This window comes from Myotis yumanensis, unplaced genomic scaffold (assembly GCF_028538775.1).
Source record: "Myotis yumanensis isolate MYYU_CA2020_CCGP unplaced genomic scaffold, mMyoYum1.0.hap1 SCAF_11, whole genome shotgun sequence".
Lineage (NCBI taxonomy): Eukaryota > Metazoa > Chordata > Mammalia > Chiroptera > Vespertilionidae > Myotis > Myotis yumanensis.
Genome location: NW_027223762.1, coordinates 55,254,735 through 55,270,894, shown reverse-complemented (window position 1 = coordinate 55,270,894; position 16,160 = coordinate 55,254,735). Strand labels below are relative to the sequence as shown.

The 16,160-nt window shown below is 52.1% G+C and overlaps 1 protein-coding gene across 1 annotated transcript in view; it reads left to right on the top strand.

Moving 5' to 3' along the window:
- LOC139020085 (F-box-like/WD repeat-containing protein TBL1X) overlaps window positions 1-11,944 on the top strand; it is a 30,252-nt gene extending 18,308 nt beyond the window's left edge. Inside the window, exons 6-12 of the mRNA XM_070429673.1 lie at window positions 2,447-2,507; window positions 4,851-4,972; window positions 6,260-6,334; window positions 6,641-6,768; window positions 8,731-8,896; window positions 10,271-10,372; window positions 10,912-11,944. Coding sequence (XP_070285774.1) covers window positions 2,447-2,507; window positions 4,851-4,972; window positions 6,260-6,334; window positions 6,641-6,768; window positions 8,731-8,896; window positions 10,271-10,372; window positions 10,912-10,938 — 681 coding nt within the window. The 3' untranslated portion in view covers window positions 10,939-11,944. The remainder of the gene's footprint in view (window positions 1-2,446; window positions 2,508-4,850; window positions 4,973-6,259; window positions 6,335-6,640; window positions 6,769-8,730; window positions 8,897-10,270; window positions 10,373-10,911) is intronic.
- The last annotated feature ends 4,216 nt before the right edge of the window (window positions 11,945-16,160 follow it).

Here is a 16,160-nt window from a genome sequence, read left to right as displayed (position 1 = left end):
TCAAGCCAGTAAACCCTTTGTTCCAACTTGGCATCCTCATATCCTATATAATAAAAGCCTAATATGCTAAGTGTCCGGTCAGCCGTTCAACCAATCAAAGCATAATATGCTAATGATATGCTAAGGCTGCCCAACTGCTCGCTATGACATGCACTGACCACCAGAGGGCAGACAGTCAACTGGTCAACTAGCCGCTATGATGGGCACTGACCACCAGGGGGCAGATGCTCCAACCGGTAGGTTAGCTTGCTGCTGGGGTCTGGCCAATCAGGACTGAGTGAGATGTGCCAGACATGCCCTGGAGCCCTCCCACGGTCCCTCCCCGGCTGGCCAGTCTGCATCCCTCCCTGGCCCCGATCGTGCACTGGTGGGGAACCTCGGCCTGGCCTGCGCCCTCTCTCAATCCAGGCTGAGGGCCCTCCCCCCCCACCCCAGATTGCACGAATTTCATGCACCAGGCCTCTGGTCTAATATAAAAAGCTGAGATGCTGTGGTTGGCACACTACATAGAGGCTCTCCGGAAACTACCATTGAATTTTTGCTGAGGGGCCCTAATTCAGATGTTACCCACATACCACTGTGTCTTGTATGTGGCTGGTCATCATCACTGTTGGCCCATTTGGTGCTTCAGGATGGGAGATGGGCACACAGAGCATGGTCCCCAGGCCACAGAGAGCCTTGCGGACTTGCCTAGGGGCAAACTGGTGTGGAGTGGACATAGGTTGGAAGGCAAGCCCTGGGTCCAGCCAGTAGTTACTGCCCTTTCACGGAATTCTAGTCAGTGCTTTGCATCTTCACCTCCTTACCGACTTAGGGCTACTTTTTTTGCATTCATTTCTAATTTTCTACCTGATGGTCAATGAGCTATTTGGTCAGTGAAAGTGCACATTTGAAATTCTGTCAGTCTTTGGGCCATGCACCATCTGCCAATATTATTGGCCAGCCACGGCAGAGATAACAATGTTCAGAAAGAATACCTAAGGAGGAAGTGTAATTTATGAGGATGCTGGCATTGACCTTCAGTGGAAGCTTAACCTGAAGGGGCTATTTCAGATTCTTAACAGTACGTGCTGTTTTAGAAAATAAATTTCTTTTTTGCCCAGGGTATTTTAAGGTAGACCTCAATAAAATTACTGACGTAGTGTGCGAAATGGCATCAGATTTGCGAGTTTATGTATTCTCTGCAGCGCCTGATTTGTTTGTGAGTGAAAGTGTTAGGCCTACCAAACAAATGAATAAAAGGTGTTCGCTGATCTAGAACTGATTCAAAATGTGGAGAGTCAGGTTTCAGAGGCACTCACTGCTCTGAGTATTTCCTCTGAACATTTCTACAATCCACATTACTTATAATTAGTTCTACTTTCAACAAGAGCTTTATTGTCAGTGACAGGGAGGTACACAGGTTCCAATTGAGTGAGTTGATGGAGGCATAATCCCAGTGGTTTCCCTGAGCTGCCTCCGGTGCTTCCCTGTCTTCCCAACATCAGGAGGTTCATAAGGATTCCTGTTTGTTTTCCAGGGAAACGGTCTTTCTCCCCTTATAGGCCAACGTGGCTCTGCTCTGCCTACTATCCCCAGTTCAGGGCGTGGCCGATGCACAGGACAATTTTCAGAAATGCCCATTTCTTCTTCAGCTCCTCATTCGGAAAAGTGCCAGAAAGATACTTAGATAAGCTTTATGATGACTTTTCTTTTTCTTTTTTTAATGTATTTTTATTGATTTTCTACAGAGAGGAAGGGAGAGGGATAGAGAGCCAGAAACATTGATGAGAGAGAAACATCGATCAGCTGCCTCCTGCATAACCCCACTGGGGATGTGCCCGCAACCAAGGTACATGCCCTTGACCGGAATCGAACCCGGGACCCTTCAGTCCCCAGGCTGATGCTCTATTCACTGAGCCAAACCGGTCAGGGCTTTATTATGAGTTTTCAACTTGTGATGGGAGAGAGGGGATCCCCACCAATTTTTGTAGTTTTCCAATTATCGGTTGTGGCTGCTGTGTTTTGTGGAGTTGCCACACACCTGGCTCTCGAGATTGTTACATATAAAACACTGAGCTCCACAGACCTAGGCAAAAAGGACTGCCAAGGATCTCACTAACAGATATATACTGAACACATGCTGAAACAATATTTCAGCAATACTGGAGTGAAATAAAACGTGTTGTTAAAAAGAAGTTTTATGGCCACAGCTACCTTGGTTCATATTCAAGTCACGGCACTAAAAAAGAAAAAAGGAAAGGTAGTTTTAACAGTTTTTTTCTTTTTTTAGGAGCATTTTCTAAAAAACAAAGTTCCCTATGTGGCTCACATTCTGTGTTTACTGGTCAGGGCTGGCATGAAAGGAGGCGGGGCTCACTGCCTCATCTTGTGTGATAAATTTTCCGAGAGAAAACTTGGCTGGAGGAACAATCACTAATGTTTCCTTTTTGTTTGCGGAGTACAGACAGCAATAATTTGGGATGCCCACACAGGAGAAGCCAAACAGCAGTTTCTGTTTCATTCTGGTGAGTCTTCTGTTTTTGTTTTGTGATCTATATATATAAAAGGCTAATGTGCTAAGTGTCCTTCCCCATACGGGTAATGACGTCACATAGCAATGCCTGGCTTCCTCTCCCTACCGACTAGCCTCCTTGCAGTTTCTTCAGCCCAGGTACAGGACTTGCTTTATAGCCAGGTGGAAACACTTTACACTGTAAGCAAATATCTATGAAGCGTTTTTCCGTGCCTCATCTCATTTGGTCCTCACAGAAGTCCTGGAGTAGGTAGATAGGAGACCCAGTGGAATCCTATTTTCTTTTCATTAGCGGAAAACGGAGATTTAGAAAGCTTAGAAACTTGACCCGACTGAAAAGAAGTAAGAAATGGTGAACCTTGAAAATGATTTCAGGTTTTCTCACTGCGCAGAATGTAGTCAAACACTGCTGCAGTTAAGTATTTTACCCTTTGTTCTCCCTGTGTGATCTACAATAATAATGTGCTTCATGTTGATATTTACTGCTGTGTTGCTGACAATAACCTGAAGGAGAAGTTGGAGTGCTTCACTGGGCTGGAAAATGTTTAGCTGCATCAGAAAGCAGGTCTAATTAAGCAAGTTTGTTCTATATCTATAAAAGGCTAAGTTGACTCGTGCATGCAGGATACATATAACACTCTCACTGGCGCCAATCTCACATGTGTGTTTCCATCTGTCATTGTCGATCGTGAATTTGGTTGATACTTCTATTATAGAGAAAGGGCGAATAGTGATATTAAAATATTTCTTCTAATTAATTTCCTTTCGATGTGCACGAATTCATGCACCAGGCCACTAGTTTGGAAACAATAGCACAGAGTCCCTGTGAAATGTCCCAGAAGGTAATCTTGAATACGCTGAGGAATGTGTCTGTGGAATTTAGCTGTAATCATGGTGAGCATTGTTCTTAGGCTTATAAGGTACAGATTCCCCAACATCAAAATGTTAAAAACACCACAGGGAACCAATACCTGGACCAGAGTGGCCTCCTTTCTCCTGCCAGCCCAGGGGGGCTGTATTGGGGGTCCCTGAGACCCCCCAGATCCGGCAAGTCACGGCTCAGGTTTATCACAGTGAAAGGACACAGCGAAATCAGCCACAAGGGAAAAGGTGCACAGGGCGAAATGCAGCACTTGCAGTGGTCTTCTGTGGACCAAGGGCGGGCCCCGTCCCCAGAATCCAGGTGCTACCGGCCACGCAGCAGGGTCGCCTCCAGGGAAGCTCCCTGCAGACTGGGTGTGCAGGATGTTCACTGGTCCTGCGGGCACTGTCTGCCTGCTCATACCCAGATGGCAGACTTCTGGAAGGAAGCTGGCGTAAACTACGTTGTTTGCAGTTTAGGTACAGAAGCTACTCTCATCAGTTTACGGAAGAGTGGGAACCTTCCAGAAATCCAAGTCCCCAGACGTGGGCCAAGAGGGCAGTGTCAGCCCTGAGGTGGGCAGTCTTTCCCATAGAGCCTTGCAGCCACCGCTGTGGCCCTAACCACATCTGTTAGTGTGTTGTGGCCACAGCAGGCTACGTGGGGCAGCCCGGGGTCCAGAGATTCCAGGTTTCCACCTGATCCCTCTTGCTCTGTGGGACTTAATTCTTCCGTGTGGGGCAGCCTCTTAACTTGAAACAAAGATAGCTGCGCACCTCCAGCAGGAGTGGCCTGTCTGAGGACACCAGCAACGAGGGACAGATGCCGCTTCCCGTCATGGGCAAAGTCTTCCTTGGAGAGGGACACTGAATGTGTGGGCTGAGCGTGCACTGTTATGTCCTGTGTCCCTGAACGGATGTTGACAAGGGGGCAGAGTGTCTTTCCTGATAGGTAGTTTGGGGTGCCCGGTGATGGCTAAACAGGAGGGCTGAGCCCAAGGACTGCCCCAGACGGCACGGTGCATCTCGGTGTGTGGCGCGGGCTCCAAGCAGAGGGCGTGGGTCCTGGAGGGGTGGACTAGGAGGGAAGGTCCCAGCAAGGGCGTGTCACCACTGTGTCAGAGCACAGACACACGTCTGCTACTCAGTCCAGAACACCAGCAGCGATGGAGGCAGTCACAGAGTGAGGACACCTGGGATGTCTCGGGTGTCTGTCCTCATAGTTTTTAGTCCACACCACATGCACCTTTTATGGCCGCTGGTGAGTTTTATCGTTGCTGTTGCTTTCATCTCACACCACTGGTGGCGTGGACGGTGCTAATGTGTTACAGAACGTGTCTCCCCACCAGTAAGTGGGCACCTCTTCAAAGGCAGACAGCTCGGGAGCCCAGCCTACGTGTGTGTTGGAATGCATGTAACATATTTACCGTTAGGACATAGGATCCACACGTCCTCCCTCTGTTCCCGCCCACAGCCCCCGTTCTCGATGTGGACTGGCAGAACAACACGACCTTTGCCTCCTGTAGCACAGACAAGTGCATTCACGTCTGCAGACTCGGCTGCGACCGCCCCGTCAAAACCTTCCAAGGACACACAGTAAGTGCCAGGCCTGACGACAGGACTCGTGTCCACAGGAGTGTGCTGGGAGGTGGGAGCCGTCTCCTTTGTGCCGTCTCCTCGGGTTAAAAGATGCTGTGACGGCTGACTACCCCTTGAATTTTTAAAGGACAGGGACATTTTGCAGCATTATTTCCCAGACCCTATTAAAATACCGCTGACATTTCTTTAAGCAGTTTTGTCAACTGCTTTTTGAATTTATTTTTTCCTCCTTCTCTCTCCTACTCAAATCTCTGATACCATTATGGCTCTCACCTCACTGTGTTCTTGGGGGTGGGGTTAATAAAAAAGATGCTGTGCCTGCAGACCAGGTCTTTTGCAGCCCTTTGCTGCTTGGGCTGTTGTAGTATCTCAGGTGGTTGGATTAACCCAGGTATGAGCAGGCAGTGGAGAAAACACAGACCCTGAGATGAACCAGATGTTGGATTTTGAAGGAAGTACTTAAAATAGCTATTAGACAAATGTGTGAGGACATAAAGGAAAGGATGCTCGTCATGAATGAATAGATGGGGAATGTCAGCAGAGAAAAGAAAACTATTATTTTTAAAAAACAGTGAAATGGAAATCTGACAGCCGAGAGGTACAGTGTCTGAAATGAAAATTTAATGTGTGGTTTTAACAGCCGATTGAGGTTGCAGAAATAAGGCTAATGAACCTCAAGAGAAATCATAGAAATAGCCAGTTTTCTTGAATTTGGTGGAAAATGTCGACATTGGATTTTAGAGAGAGTGAAGGGAGGGGGAGAGCCGAAGAGAGAGAGAAACATTGATGTGAGAGAGACACATCCATTGGTTGCCTCCTGCATGCACCTCGACCAGGACTGGGAATCAACCTGCAACCCAGGTATGTGCCCTGACTGGGAATCGATCCCAACACCCTTCGGTGCACAAGCTGGTGCTATAACCACTAGGAAACACTGGCCTGGCCAGGGCGAAAGTGCTTTTCAACGTCAGTCTCAAAACAACTGGTCGTATTGGTTTTCTGTGCTGTGCTTATTGGCTGTAAGTGCAGTTGTGATTTTTTCTTAGCGTTGTGGGTGTGCGTTGACGGCTTTGCATGGTAAGTGGCCTTGCTTTTCACATAAAGGCAGAGTGAGAAACAGAGGGAAATGTGTGGGTCCCGGACTGGCCTTCCGTAGCCAGGGTAACGGGTACCTGAACAGTCTGCAGAGATGATAGAACGTGCCCCCGCCCCCCTCCCCCCAGACGGCTGTGGTACCTACTCACAGGCCTTTATTTCTTTGTAAAATCCTTTGCTCTCTTTCAGAATGAGGTTAATGCCATCAAGTGGAATCCCTCTAGAATGTTGTTGGCGTCCTGCTCAGATGACAGTACATTAAAGGTAACGTGGAAGGATGGGCTGTTTGATCCCAGGCAGCCCCTCAACTTAGTGCCGGTCTTATGGTCACGGCTGCTCTGGGTGATGATTTTGTAAGGAACACTTTTCCTGCTGCTGTAAGTTTTCCCCATTGCTCCTGCTGCTGCTGGTGCCCCCAGGATTCCCCCACCCCTCTGTCTGGGCAGCGACCCCCATCAGTGAGCTTCCCCAGGGCCCCAAACCTGAGGCACGCTCACAGAGTGACGGGGCTGAGCCGTTCCTGGCTGGAGAAAGAGCACCTGCTCACATTCTGCCCAATGTGTTCTCTAGATCTGGAGCATGAAGCAGGACACATGTGTCCATGACCTGCAGGCTCATAGCAAAGAGGTCTATACCATAAAGTGGAGTCCAACCGGGCCCGCCACCAGCAACCCAAACGCCAACATCATGCTCGCAAGGTAAGGGGGACGGCCACAACCCAGTCCCACGCGGCTCCCAAAAGCAGCCTTGCTCCCCGTGGCTGTAACAGTTATTGTATCGGAGGGAACGGAAAAGTTATTTTGTAAAAGTTGTGGCCAGTAGATGTTACTTGAACCCACAGGGACTAGGAATGTGGCCAGTAAACGTTATTTGCTAAAGTGTGTTGTGAGTGAGTTCACGTCCTTCCAAACTGTACAGAGTAGCTCCCCTGGACAGGGCCCATGAAACAGCGCTGTGCAGTGACGCCCGAGTAACGGTGCGGATCCCTGTCCACCGGGCTGGTGGGAAGGTGGGTTACTCGTCCAGGCTTCCAGCATGTGGCTTTGGGAAGGTTTTCATTACGGCAGACAAAGGAAGCAGAGTGCACCGCGACCTTGGTTTACTCGGTCCAACTCGGAGCTGCAGGTGGCGTGAATTCTGAGTGGCAGTAATGAGCTCCCCCACCCTAGCCAGGGCTGACCGAGCCATATATATAGTGCACCTCCCCTCCCACACCCCCTCTCCCCTAAGCAGCAGATTCTTCCCAGAATTGGGGAGAGGTGATGTGGCCGCAGCGGGCAGCCCAGAACCACATCACTTCAGGCTGCGTTACACAGAACTGTCTCGGCCCAGTGCTCACGGGACTCCATCCAGGTCCTGTGTTTAATAAGAACGCCTAGAATAGGGGTCCTCAAACTTTTTAAACAGGGGGCCAGTTCACTGTCCCTCAGACCCCTGGAGGGCTGGACTATAGTTTTTAAAAAAACTATGAACAAATTCCTATGCCCATTGCACATATCTTATTTTGAAGTAAAAAAAACAAAATGGGAACAAATACAGTATTTGTATTTGCATGTGGCCCGCGGGGCCGTAGTGTGCGGACCCCTGGCCGAGAAAAAGAAGCTGAAGAGATTCTGCGGCAGGATATGCCGGCCTCCTTCAGGGTCGGGATCCAGGGTGCACACTGCACGGGGGTGTGTCCCGCTGGAGAAGACAACGTTGGGGAAGAACATCCGGGTCCCAGGAAACAGTGGCGGGCTTCTGCTGCTGCTGCAGAGCAGGCGTGGTCGGGGACAGGTGGCAGGTGGCACAGCCCTGTGGATACGGAGGGACTCTCCATCTCTGCCGCATTGCACAGACCAGTCAGTCTCACAGCAGCAAGGATCCTTGTTGCTGAAAGTGCTCTGCCCAAGGCCGCTTCTTAGAAAACAGGGAAGGAAGGAATTCTTGCATCAGCTGAGAGACTCACTGTCCTTTCAGTCAAGTATGAAGGGGAGAAGCAGTGCCACCGAGTCCCCGTTCAGAGAGAGAGAGAACACCAAATAGCAGCTCTTGTATGTGTTCTTTAACTCCCATTGCAGTAAAACTTGTGTTCCCGTAATTTGCCATTTTTCCAAATATTTTGGTTGGTAACCATAAGTGTTTTGTTGTGTTTTTGTTTTTTCATTTTTTAAATTGACTTCAGAGAGGAAGGTAGAGGGAGCGATAGAAACATCAATGATGAGAGAGAACCACTGATTGGCTGCTTTTTGCGTGCCAATCACTGGGCATCGAACCCATAACCCAGGCATGTGCCCTGGTTCATAGGTCGATGCCTAGCCCCTGAGCCACACCAGCTGAGCTAAATGTTGTATTTTAAATTTACTACATTTAAGGGAATGTAGTAAGTATTCTATAGACATATTTATCGTCTGTGTCTATAGGAAATGCAAAAACAAATGAACATGAAATCATTGTTTCCCCAGTAACCATCCAAAAAAAGAAGAAAGGAATTGTTTTTATAACAATGGCTTTGTTGTCGATGTATCTGAGTCATACTTTAGCCGTGATGAAGTGTACCTGTTATTGTTTCTGGAAATGTAAAAGCTTAGAAAGGAAAACCAAACATAATACATGTACGTATTAGAGAAATAGAAGAAAGCTCCCCCGTGTCTATGGTGATGTTTCCTCCCTTTTCCTAGCGCTTCGTTCGATTCCACCGTCCGGCTGTGGGATGTGGAGCGCGGCGTGTGCGTCCACACTCTCACCAAACACCAGGAACCTGTCTACAGTGTCGCTTTCAGCCCCGACGGCAAGTACCTGGCCAGCGGCTCCTTTGACAAGTGTGTGCACATCTGGAATACTCAGGTAATCTCCGATTCCTTTCTCCGAGTAACACCCAAGTCGTTTCAGTGACCCAGGCTCAAAACCGTCGCTGGGGAGTTTGTGCTGAGTCGCTTCTAAGTCCCTGGCATGATACCCTCTGCCTGCCTCATCCTTTTCTGGGGTACCAGCCGTCATCTCAGACAACCAGCATCTCAGACAACCGTAACCCAGTCTTCTTGTCTCCAGAGATGCTGTCCTCGAGGTACTAAGGTTGGGGCGACAGGTGTCATTCCATTTGCACTTTCCGGGGACCCAGCTAAGGGGGCGGGGCCAGCCACTCCACATCCTGTAGCATGTGGGAGGGTACAAAGGAGTATCTGTTTGCTTTGTTGTGCCGTTTTGATTTTTCTAATGAAACTAGTTTATGTTTCTGTGGGAAAGGGTATGTCGGTATTGGGTTGTGCTATTGGCAGAACTAAAAGGAGACAGCATTTGAGTAAATGTAGCCGTGGGTATCTCTGGCTACACCTGAGGATGACAGATTCTGAATATAAAGTGTGGAAGTGGGTGGAAGATAGAGCAGGGGGTGTTATGTTGGGGAGTCAACTCTCAGTTCTCTAGCTGATGGAAGAGGAATGGTCGGAGCCATTGCAAACAGCCAGTGATCCAGTTTGTGTGACCTCAGGGTGGATGCAATGGCCTCCCCTCTCCCCTTCTAATCCAGTCTGCCTTCTGGCTTCCCTGTGGCTGGGTTGAAATTGAGGTACATTTTTGAGTCCATGCCCCCTTGTGGGAAGGGTTGGTAGTACATGAAGCAAGTGAACTGGTATGGGGTCCACTGAGACCTCAGGCTTTCAGAATCTGCCTCCGATGGGCTGCATCCTCGTGGAGAGGGAGAGATGAGGGTGGGCCCCATGCGGAACCAGCCTGCCGCCAAGCCTCACAGCCCAGATAGGCCAGGTGGAAAACGTGCATCCAGCAATACTGTGCGAGAGTCCCTCTCCATAGAAGCAGTGACGGGTAGATGTGTAAAGTGACATCCTAAAAAAATGGCATTAGGTATTGCCCACAGCCAAAGGCTTACCAAATTATGTCCCTCCTGTTTTATAAATCACAAACCTCTTTGATCCTCAGTGAGAGGATGCCTCTCTAAGTACAAGTATGTATGTAATACTAGAGGCCTGGCGCACAGGGTCCCTCAGCCTGGCCTGCGGAGATCAGGCCAAAACCTGCAGTCCAACATCCCCCAAGGGGTCCTGGAGTGGGAGAGGGCCCTCGCTGGGCAGCTCCTGTTTTGAGCTCTGCCCCCTGGTGGTCAGTGTGTGTCATAGCTACCGGTAGTGACTATAGGTAGATTGTGGCCTTGCTCCCCCCAGTTCCCACCCCTTAGCTCCTGACCGCTGCTTTGCTTTGCAGAGTGGGAGGCTTGCCCACAGCTACCGAGGCACTGGCAGCATCTTCGAGGTCTGCTGGAACGCCCGAGGGGACAAAGTGGGCGCCAGCGCGTCCGATGGCTCTGTAAGCAACACCAGGGTTTGCTGGGGGGCAGAGGGTGTGGGGCCGGAAGGGGAAACCCCAGGCAGCTGATCCCCAGGGCAGAGGCTGAGAACCTTGCTCCTGCCTCAGCCCCACATTTGTGCCCCCAGCCTGACCCTCTGCTGGTAAAGGTATGACCTGCCTTCCACAGGTCTCCTGGGTCCCGGGGCCCTGTGATTCTGTGAGGCAGGGGTGGTGGGAGCGCTGGCCGAGTGTCCTGTAGCCCCCACGTGTTCCCAGAGGCCATGAGCACAGGCTTGAGTTGTCATTGGCCCTGCCTCTAGGCGTCTGGGCTGTGACACCTGCCGATGGCCACTGCCTCTGCGTTATTTCCCGGTTGGTCAGAGGCTCGGCCCCTCAGGTATAGCATAGCTTCTCTGAATGTTCCAGACTGTGTGCCAATAAAACTTTATTTATAAAGCATGGAGGGTGGGCCTGATTTGGTCCATGGGCCATGTAATTTACCAACCTGGGTTCTGTGTGTTGTTTGAAGGTAATGGGGGCTCTCTGTTTCCTTGCAGGTGTGTGTTTTAGATCTGCGAAAGTAAACAGAATGTTGCAGGAAAGAGAAGAGAATTCTAACCCACCAGCAGTTCGCGTGGGGTGGGGTGGGGTGGGGTGGGGGGCATCCTGTTGGCTCCAGACTGCACGGGCGTGGCGTGTGGGCGTGGACTTTGAAGTCAGCTCCTCCTGGGCCCTGGGCACCTATATCTTTCCTAGTTCTTGTCAGAAAGTTTCAAACACACACAATTGTATCAGAGGTGGGAGGGTGGTTTCCACGGGGACATCTGGTTGGAAAGCGTGACGCCTCCAGCGGGATGGTCCCAGTTTGGTTCCCACCCAGACAGGCTCTGAGGGCTGAGACTGGAGGGGAAAAAGCTGTGGCAAAAGAGAAGAAAAGCGGAAAAGGCTGCGATAACCGAACGGGGGTGGAAGAGCTCTGCCCGCGGGCTGCGTGTCGCCCTAACAATTCGGACACTGCTGTCGCCCTCGCCAAGGATGTTCAGAGCCCAGCCTGTGCTGGGAAATGCGGGGCTTGTGATCCCAGCGCCCCCGTTTCACACAACCTTCTTTGTCAGGTGGCTTCTCTGTTGGAACCCTGTTGACTGGGCCTTGCGTCCACGATGGGGCCTGTTCCCCTTCCTCATTGCCTGTCCCTCCACCATTAGCGTGTCTTGATTTGCTGTTGATGCGGCCTTGGGGACACCATGACAAAATCTTTGCCAGACGGCTTTCTCGTCCCTCCCCTCTCCCCCTCCCCCTCTCCCTCTCCCTCCCCTGCTCCCCTTTACCATAGTTGTTTCAGATCTTAGGTCTTGAGGGCACTTTCGGCTTAAAATAACTGCTGTGTGTAGGAAGGCAGGGCAGGGTGACTTTTTACAGGAGGAAAGAAAAATGACTTAAAGAGAGCCCGGAGTATTTTTGGGGGGAAAATATTTTTATGTTAAAGCAAGTTTAAAATCCTAAAATAGCCATCAGACAGCTTTGTGTGGTTTGATATTTTAAAATATTTTAGGGAGCTGTTCCCTTTGCAGGCGGGGGTGGGAGGGGGAAGTTGGGGGGGGGGGGGGGCAGACCCGTGGACCAGCGGGATTTCCTCAGCGGAGGGAGAAGTCCGGCTCTTGGCTGGGGGACAATGTGGGATCTCCCCGGGAGCCCCCTCTGTAGCCCTGGGAGGGAACTGAAGAGGGTGCACTGTGCCCCCAGGAGCCTGTCCCAAACCAGCTGGTACTGAGGAAGCCATAGAAACAGACGGCTCGGCTGTGTGGCCTGTTGGTGGCACCTCCTTCACGGTGGGCCACTGCCCCCGAGCCGCTGGGCGGGCCTGGCACGGCTGACCCCTGGCAGGCAGGGACAGAAGTGAACGGGAAGGAAGGCCCTTGCACCCGCAAGGCGGACTGAGGGTAGAGTGTCACCCATCACCTCCGCTGTCTCCATCTCTTCTTTCTGTGCCAAGAGACTAGATTTTCTTTTTTTAATAATGAACCTTTTCACTGTTTTTAAATTAAACAGGAGTTTGTGTTTCTACGGGAATCTCCTTTCATTGGATGAGGTGGCCTTTGCACTGTCAGCGCGGACGCTGACCTGGTTTTGAAAGTAGCAGTGGGAGAAGGGCCCTCACTCTCCCAGGGGCAGAGAGGAGAGCAGCAGGGGCAGAGCAGGGACTGGAAGGCGGCCTGGCGGGCAGGGCGCCCTGGGCAGGTTCAGCCACTGCGTCCCAGCTACCAGACGGGATGCTATTCAGGGGCACCGTCGGCCGGTGAGCGCGTCGGAGAGGCCTGGACTGTGCCGGACCTGTAACAACATCGCCAGGCTCCATGGATCCGTGACTTCCTTGAGTCTGAGCCAGAGAAGGCTCCAAAGTGCTTTTCCGAGTTGGGTGTTTAATTCGGGCTGTTGCCAAGCCGAAGTCTGGGAAGTCACCGCTCTCATCTTTGAAGGCAGCCGACACCCGGACCCCATTGAGCGTTTCTGCTCTGAGAATCATTAGGTTTGGGGCGCAGTGTGCGGAGGTGCACACACCGCATGACCCCTCCCCCGACAGGAACCTGCGCTGCTCCGCAGAGCATCGCCGCCCAGGGCCGGGGAACACTGGTCCCTGGAAGGTCGGCCCGTGCCCGGCAGTTTGCCTCCTCACAGCTCTTCATGTCACGCCACCTGTTAGTGACCAGGCGTGGCCTTGGTCTGAGCAGGCGGCCCAGGCCGAGGCTCCCTGGTTTGCAGGGCCACGGGCGGGCCCGGCCCCGGGGAGGCGAGCTCCGTGCACCGCCAGCCCGGGACTGGGGCTTCCTTCTGTCTGTCCGAGGTGCACTCTGTCCCTCGGAAGGCCTGCTTCGCTCTGGTTATTTTCCTCTTTTAAAACCTGTTCCACCTTTTTTCCCCAAGTCGTGTTGCTTGTCAAACGCAGGCGCGTTCCTCTGTCCCGCCCCGGGGTTTTGGACTCTGGCTTCTGGGTGTGTTTGTCCATTAGATGTGCCAGCCGCGCCAGCGCCTCCCGACCTGTCCGCCCACCCGCGCCCCTCACTCTGGCCAAGAACCACCTGGCACTTTGCAGCCCATTTGCTAGGATAGGAGCAACAGGTCCTGTTCGGGGTCTTGAATAAATGGCTCTATTTTGATGCGAGAGAACGTGGTGGGTGTGCTTCCTTCGTCCCACTCGCCCACTGGGGCCTGAGGCACCCCGATGCGCAAACACGCGCGTTCTCCCCACAGGAGGGGACTCGAGTGCCTCCCCCGGGCCGCTGCTGGCCGCGCCCGGGCCAGCGTCCCGGGCTCTGAGGCTGCTGTTCTCAGGAGTGTGTTCCAGTGTGTTCCTTCCATGGCGCCATTTCCGCCGGCTTCCCAGCCAAAGTGAGTGATGTCCTCCTGTCCCGGGGGCGGTGGGAGCGTGGGTTCCGGGATGAACGGGGGTCGTTTGCAGAAGTCGGGGCGGGGCGCTGGCCCCGAGTGTGCACCGCTACCCACGCCCCCTGAGCAGCTCCACTGCCATGTGCCCCGTGGGCCGGTGTTGCCATCCATGCGCTTTAGTCTCCGGCAGGTGCAGCATAGCTTTGCCAGTTAAGGGATGCCCCTGCCTGTGTCAGGGAGGCGGTTGTATCCAGGACACTGAGGCACAAAGCGGTCACGGTGACATTTTCCTCCACGTGAACCTCGGCCCTGCATGGGGGCAAAGGGGCAAAGCGCGGGCTGGGCCCTCCTGCAAAAGCACAGCAGGCCCAGCAGGACGTTGTAGTGAACACAGGGCAGGGGGCAGAGCTCAGGACAGCGCCTGGGGTGAAGGTGAGGGAGGGGCGGGGGCCCTGTGTGGTGGGACTCAGGGCTTCAGCAATGATGCTGTAACAGGGAACGGCTTCCCTAGGAAGTGGATGGGGACACAGACCTCCTCAGGTAACGGGACCCTTCTCTGCAGTGACTTCACACGTTCCCTTTACCCACTGAGCTCGGCTTCATGGATGTGATGGTGGAATGTGTCCACTCACTGAACGGAGGGTTTTGGGTTCACTGCCCACATCGCTGCGCTGTCCCTGAAGGAGATGGAGGATGTCCTTTGTGTTCACGCCTGCGGGACTGGCTGTTGGTTACTGTGCAGGGAACCTGGGCATCACTTTGTGAGCTGCATGGGAGGGGAGCAAGGGGGAAGCTGGGCCGGGCCTCTGCAAAAGGCTCGGAATGTGGTCAGATGGTCTCCCCGAGTCTGGCTCCTTTTTCTCTGAAGCATCTCATCCTCTTGGAGGGTGAGCAAGGCAGGAGGACAGGCTCCACCTGCAGGAGGACTGGGGAGCTCCGGGGCAGGACTACCCAGAAACCTGAAGCTCCTGCTCTGGAGAATGGGGGCACTGAGTAGCAATCATTGTCCTCACTCAAAAGCCACTTACAGGTCTGGCCCGTGTTGCTAGATGGTTAGAGCGTCAACCCACGCACCAAAGGGTCTCCGGTTTGATTCCCAGTCAAGGGCACATACCAGGGTTGCAGGTTCACTCCCCGGCCATCAGGGCACATGTGGGAGGCAACCAATTGATGTGTCTCTGTCACATCAAAATCTGTCTGTCTGTCTGTCTGTCTCTCTCTCTCTCTCTCTCTCTCTGCCCCCACCCCTTCAGCTATAAAAATCAATGGAAAAATAACCTCTGGTGAGAATTAACAACAAGAAAAAATATACTTATGGAGGAAATGACTGCATTACTGCTCTATCATCGCTATAAAATAAATTAACTTGAGCAGACTCATTCACAAGTCTTTTGTGTGGTGACAAACTGACCAGTAAGTTGAAATGAACCGGAGCATCTTTCTACCCAAACGACACCCCAGCTACACCTTTGTCTGCAAGGACAGTGGAGATGAGTGCTCCACAGGATCCTGGCAAGGGTAGTTTGAACAACAAAAACAGGCAAATGTGCTTCTGGTCTACTGTGAAGTGAAACAATATTATTTCACCCTAATATTTCCACAAATACGTGAGGATTGTCTTTCTACTCTCCCATGTAACTGGAGGGAGGAGGGGAGGCCCGGATTCCTCTGTCATGGGGCTGAGGCACACCCTAGGGGCTATGGGAGGGCCTCTGGGGGTCCCCAGATTTGAGTCTGGGTTCTGGGCACTGCCAGGTTGTCTTGAGTTGGTGGGTGTAGAGACCCTCAAGGCCAGTTCTCACCTGAGTCCGGCCCTGGATGGTGTCTGTGGCCTGATGCACCTTCCCCAGGCCGAGGGGGGTCGAGTAGTTGAGCCCGTTGACCAGCCCTTCAGGGATGTCCTGGTTGGAGCTCTACAAAGACAGAGCCCGTTACCGGGCCAGGAGGCTTCAGAAACCTTCCACTCCAATCTGCGGCTCTACCCCATGGCAGCCCTGGCAAACTGAGACTGTCTGTTAGGACACAGTGAGGATGTTCCGGCAGCCCTGCTGAACTAGCAAGAACTGATTCATGTCAAGGCATAACAGTGAAAGCCTGAATCACTGAGGAAAACTCTGTCCTTGTTGGGAGGATATGGAGATGGGTAAGGCCACAGCAACTGATGAGCTGCACTGCAATGGTTGGCTGTGTTCTGTGGGATGTCAGGTTGTTGAGAAATATATCCAATACTTTAATCCATCAGATTGGATTCTGTGAGGTGGGGGTGGTGGGAGCGCTGGCTGAGTGTCAGTTTAAAAAAAATACACAGCACTATTAAGTGGGATGATGTGTAAGGATTAAAGAAAGTACAAGGACAGCTGAGCAGGGATTGGTCCACAGGATACTTGGGGCAGGGGGTTAAACATTTGAAATGAGAAAAACG